Source organism: Nothoprocta perdicaria, unplaced genomic scaffold (assembly GCF_003342845.1).
Source record: "Nothoprocta perdicaria isolate Ctin4 unplaced genomic scaffold, notPer1 scaffold_695, whole genome shotgun sequence".
NCBI classification, from domain to species: domain Eukaryota; kingdom Metazoa; phylum Chordata; class Aves; order Tinamiformes; family Tinamidae; genus Nothoprocta; species Nothoprocta perdicaria.
The window spans coordinates 1-6,127 of record NW_020455971.1 but is presented as its reverse complement, the minus strand read 5'-3'; the positions used below and the strand labels follow the sequence as shown (position 1 = coordinate 6,127).

The 6,127-nt window shown below is 43.9% G+C and overlaps 1 protein-coding gene across 1 annotated transcript; it reads left to right on the top strand.

The window, feature by feature from the left end:
- Window positions 1–4,246: 4,246 nt before the first annotated feature.
- LOC112956985 (feather keratin 4) lies at window positions 4,247–4,558 on the top strand. Its single transcript, XM_026050475.1, has one exon. The coding sequence runs from the start codon at window positions 4,262–4,264 to the stop codon at window positions 4,556–4,558; it is 297 nt and encodes a 98-aa protein (XP_025906260.1). The 5' UTR covers window positions 4,247–4,261.
- Window positions 4,559–6,127: the final 1,569 nt, after the last annotated feature.

Genomic DNA, 6,127 nt, shown 5'->3' with positions numbered 1-6,127 from the left:
AGACAAACCAATAAAACAAGCAAATAAAAGAAGGAGTAAGGAGAGAAATGGGAGGCCTGGGCGGTAGAAACTTTCTTAAATTGACTGAAATATTAAAGAACCTTTTGTATTTGAAGTCCTAATTAGTTACCTAGCTTTTTATTTTTATTCTTTTACTGGAGCAAGATTTGCATATTCTCTATATTTATCAGAATAGCCTGATCCAGCTTTGGCTTTTGTTGTTATTGTTTGTTTATTTCCTTTGTTTTGTTTTGTTTGTTTCTGACAGGTGTCAAAGGGATTCAGGTGAGAAGTAGAAAAATATTACAAGAAAACTGAGACCTCTAGGGATGTGCTTTTGGTGCACGTTTCCATCTACAGCTGTGTGAACAGTGCTGAAACCAGGGAAAAGGTTCTGGTTTAAACCTGCTGATATGCTGGCTTCATATTTCTAAACATGCTCTTAAAATAGTGTAGAGCTGCTTTTCAAATGCAAATCAAGCAGAAATGAAGTGTGATGCAAGCACCTAGAGAATGTGCATTAACAACCTTGACGCGTATTTCAGGGTGACTTTGTAACTCTGTTCTAAAGCACCCCAATCATGCCAGATACTTAAAATATGATAATAAGTGTTTTGCATTTATAAATCATTAATGAGGCTTTGCAAAGTGCTTTTAAATCCTTTGATCTGAAACTTCCGCAGGCCATTCCCAATGACTGTCATTACTTCACACCTCTCTTGCAGGAATCATTTAAAAGATGAGGACTGCAGAATTATGGAGGAAAAATAAAAAGAAGAAAATAAAGGAATACTGGTAAATGAGAGAGTTAAAAGGCATTCAGCATGAAAGAGGAAGAATAAGCACTCTTTTTTTTTTTTTTTAATTTTGAAGTCTCTCAGCAATCCCACCAGGTAAAATAGTACCCCAGCAATGACAGCATCTTACTTACTTGCATGGTTGAAGAAGCTCATACATAAAACCTGCCAAGAGAATTTTTCAGTYCCAACTGCAGATGTGGTCACAGCATTTGGGGAACTGGAATCCTCTGCTGCTCATCAGTCTGGCAAAAGCAGCTGAGGAGACTCTGTTGCACGGTCATACCACTGGCCCATGAATGGACAACACTTTCCGAGGTTAGGATCCARCTTCTTGGAGGGGAAGAAAATTCAAGACTGAGAAGAGAAATAAAGTCCTTCTCCCTATATATCATGTAAGATGAATTCACTCCTCTAAGCCTGCAGGTTCCTTAGGTACAACCAATGACTGAAGTAATAGGTACAGAAGGACAAATCTTTCTGCAGGGTCACAAAAGTAGTAGCTATGCTCTCTGGCATCACTTCAAGACCAGTGTAGTGATTCCCCRTAACACCTCCTCCAAGACACCCACACACTGAGTCAGAGCTAGCAGAGCTGCAAGAGACCTCCAGGGAGATGGAGTTTACGAGAAGGGGTTCAAATCACTCCTGCTTAACAGCTTAAGAGATGTTAATTTGCATCCACTGGGGTCAAGAGTCAGCAGAGATGTTATAGGGGTGAACACAATCTGATACGAATGCAGTGTAAAGGGGAAAAAAAAATCCWGTGGTACCAGACAGGAAATCATGACCTGATTAGAACTTGATTAGTGGAATGTGACTTTGATCTCTTTATTTTAAAAGGATAATATTAGTCAATTCACGGGTGTCTAAAATCACTGCTACACTTTAAATATATTAACAGAGCACTCTGTATTTGTAAATCAATAATGAGGGTTTCTGATGTATAAGGAGGCCACAAGACTTTCTGATAAGAGTTATTGCCTGAGGGATCCCTCCAGCACACCTTGTAATTTAGAAGGGATTTATAAACAGAAAAAAAAAAATGCCACTCTATTAAAGAAACCATCAGGTAGAAGGTAAACAACTCCAGATCGGAAAGCTGTCCCTAAGGAAGGGCATGGCCAGGCTCCCCGAGAATGTGAAGCTCTACCTGATTAGCTTGTCCCACGGGCTGACAGTGAGGACTTCTTATATGAGAACAGAGTGATGAATTATGCAGATGAGAACAGTCTTTGTCATCCTTGGTGGCTCTGGGTACCCATCCAGACCCCTTGGCCAAGGTCACTGCATGGAGAAGCATCACGAAGTTCAACCAAAGCTTGAAGGCAGAAGGACACGTTGCCCTTCAGAAAGGACTAGGATATCCAGAACTGCTCTTTTCTTAAAAGCTAAGCAAATAAAACACAAAATCCCAATTTATGTTGGTGAAAGACAAAGGGAGAGAAGACACAATTCAAAGGAAACAAATGAATCAAATTTTGATAGTAACAACAGAGATGGTTATGGCATCAGACTAGTGCTTGGGAAAGTGGGATGTTAACATTGTTGCTCAGTCCCCTAGTGCTACTGTTTCACATAGTTTCACACATAAAAACTTGGAGCAGGTGAGGATCAGCTCCAGAAGTTTTATAGAGGGTTCTTATGGCAAATGCAAAACCACTTTTAATGAAAAAAATAATCACTCCTGTTTCTGAAGCTATTAAATATTACTTGTTTAGGGAGTAACTGAGACTCTCCAACTTAAAGTAATGTTATTATCCAAGTGACATAACTATTTACATTTTGTCATATACTTAAAATATTTACATAGGATATGCATTTTGTATGTCTCAACCATTAATGAATATTTGGGACTGACTTTGAAGTTCTCTCCTTTAAAGAAGCCAAAGGAGAAGCTTCAATATTGCTCTGCAGCCTAAAGGATCTGCAAGTGGACACACCTCAGTGGTTTCTAAATATATAATGGAAGAAAAGAGAAAATCAAGATTCTGGTATTACCAAGTAGGAAAAAAAATACTGAAAAGATTTTTTTTTTTTTTTTTTTTTTTTTTTTTTTGTTTTTTTGTAGAACTATTTCCATTGCTCCTGGAAGTTATCACTTATCCCAATCTGATGATCACTACAGAATTAATTCCCTATGACTACTGAGCCGAATTTTTCCACCAAGGAAAAAGTCTATTCTGGATTGCTCTGAAAAAGCAGCTACTTTGCCATGTTAAATTCCCAAGTYGAAGACTCTTAACCACCTCAACACTTTGTCCACTGAGTTTCACATAAAATATTTAGTACGTTTTTTTTTTGTGTTATGCAATTGCAGTCTCTATTGTTGYTAGTACATGAGTGATACAAAGTCTTTTTGTTTTGTGGGGACTTCACAGAAATTTGGAGTGTCTGATGTAGCACCGTGGTGTTTGATTGATATCTCGAATGTTCAACCCGATGTCTGGCCAAGTAGAAAGAACTGATCTGCAGAGTTCACCGTCCTTGCACTGAGTTTCCCTTGTATTTTCTGTGTCTAGCCAAAACGTTTAAAATGAGGAMAATGTGGTGGGCTGAAGGGAAACTCTCCCTAAAAAAGTAGTTACAATAAAATAAAATCAACTTATTTATCAATAAGTCTGCACAAAATCTCAGGATATATGACTTCAGGGCAATAAACTGCTATGTAACGAGGAGAGATTGAGTGTTGATACTCAGACTGAACAACATATTGATTTTATATTACTGTGCAAAAATAATGTCCAAAAAAAATATGAATTATTACACAGTCCAGTCCTAAGAAAGAGTAAAAAAAATATCTGGAAATCCACTGGCATAACAAGGTGTTTCATGCATATAGTGCATGTCTGGTATGTTTCTCTTACCCAAATGAACATCCATTAGCAAAGAAGCTTAAACTAAGAGAGAACAAAAAAGTATTTCTCCCAGAACAGAGAACCATAAATGTCTAAATGACGTGAAATCACACTATTTTCTGTGAAAATCATGTCATCATTCTGCAATAGGACAGACAGCCCTGTAGAGGAAGAGACACCTCATAAGCAATGGAAGGGAGAAGGATAATTACAGGAAATAAGAAAAGATATCATTTGGGGAGATCATTAGGATTTGCATGTAAAATGAGAGTGATGGTAAATGTATGACATGGATAAGAACGTGTCTCTGGGCCTCAGGCATCGGGACCAGTATAAAAGGCAGTGCAACTCCAAGCTCTCTCATCCACTGCTCTTGCCTTCTCCTCCTTGGTGAACAAGGTGAGCTGCCATCCCCTCGGCCTCTCTCTCCTCGCTCTCCTCGCTCTCCTCGCTCTCCTCGCTCTCCTCTCCCTCCTGCTCCCTGGCTACCGCTCCCTGCTCCACACACTCTGCCTTTGCCCTCACTCTAGCCGTGCTCTGGCCGCTCCTCACACGCTGCCCGTCTTCTCCTGCCCTCCCTTCCAGGTGCACCTCCATCGCGCAGACATGTCGTGCTACGATCTGTGCCGTCCCTGTGGCCCAACCCCGCTGGCCAACAGCTGCAACGAGCCCTGTGTGAGGCAGTGCCAGGACTCCCGCGTGGTCATCCAGCCCTCTCCRGTGGTGGTCACCCTGCCCGGACCCATCCTCAGCTCCTTCCCGCAGAACACCGCCGTGGGATCCAGCACCTCCGCTGCTGTTGGCAGCATCCTCAGTGAGGAGGGAGTCCCCATCTCCTCCGGGGGCTTTGGCCTCTCCAGCCTGGGTGGTCGCACCTTTACAAGAAGGTGCCTGCCCTACTAAACGCTGCCTGCACATCCAGTGAGCACTTGAAGGCTTCAAGAGCACTGCCGGACTCAGCACGCAGCTGCAGACCACAGTTTCCCCATGGGATGAGCATCTTTGTGGCCTCCTGTTGCCTTAAGTCTTGGGTACATCCTGAAGCAAGGCTCGCAGGGCCCTGCTCTCACTCCCTCTCCCTCCAGCACGGGAGGAAGATGTGTGCTCAAGGAGTGGCTGTCTTGGTCTGCCCTTGCTGCTCCTGTGGACCTGCTCCCTTCCACCATGTGCTGCTTTATTTAACTCTTCTGACTCATTAAAGTGTTGCTGCATCCTAATCTGAGTGTCCTTGTGTTCCTTGAATCCCCTCTTGGGTTATCCTGCCAAACAACCCTGGGTTAAATGTAATGCTTTGGAGGGATTTTGGATGTTGAAAGGCAATGTGCTGGACTGCTGCCCTGAACCCATTCCTTCCTTCCTTCCTTGCTCCCTTTCCTGAGGTCTTGGAGCAGGAGAAGGAGAGGTGWCTCTCCTCTGGACGTGATGAAGACTTCTCATGCTCTCCAGCTCCCTTGGCCCACAGCCTCATGTTGACTGCATTTCCCCTGGGAAATCCTCACTTAGTGCCCATCTTTCCAAGGTGTCTCTGTGGTCTCATGCCTCTGTACCTTGTGGGAGAGATGCAAAGCAGATATATGGCTTTGAGGTCTTTCAGGGATGTGCAGGCTGAGTGAGTTGCGCCTCTTTAACTTGGAGAAGAGAAGGCTGAGAGGGGATCTCCTTGTTAACACATGGGTTTATGATCAAACACAGGAAGTTCCATGTCCATGTGAGGAGGATCTTCTTTATTGTGAGGGTGATAGAGCCCTGGAGGCGACTGCCCAGGGAGTTTGTGGCGTCTCTTTCCGTGGAGGTCTTCAAAACCAGCCTGGATGTCACCCTGTGCCATGTGCTCTAGGTGTCCCTTCTTGAGCAGGAAGGATGGACTAGAGGATCTATAGAGGTCCCTTCCAAACTTAAACACCATATGATTCCGTGATTCTGTGAAGCAAGGAAGATGGAAGGCAGGAAGTCAGGAAGTCAGGAAGGCAGGAAGGCATGAAGGAAGGAAGGAAGGAAGGAAGGAAGGAAGGAAGGGAGGGAGGGAGGGAGGGAGGAAGGGAAGGGAAGGAAAGGAATGCAGTTGGTCCAGTTCTTTGTCTTTCCACATCCAAGATCCCTCCCAAGTATTACATATAGGCCATGGTAGCTTGGGAGGACAACCCAAGAGGGAATGCAAGGAACACAAGGACACTCACATTAGGATGAAGCAACAGTTTAATGAGTCAAAAGATTCAAAAAAAGCAGCACACGGTGGAAGGGAGGAGGTCCACAGGAGCAGCAAGGGCAGACCAAGACAGCCACTCCTTGAGCACACATCTTCCTCCCGTGCTGCAGGGAGAGGGAGTGAGAGCAGGGCCCTGTGAGCCTTGCTTCAGGATCAACGCAAGGCTCAAGGCAGCAGGAGACAAGTAGGAGTCATGATGAAGAGAAGGAAGTGGGAGAAGAATGTGACATCCATTGGCCACGTTTCCTGGCATCACAGGTGGGCAC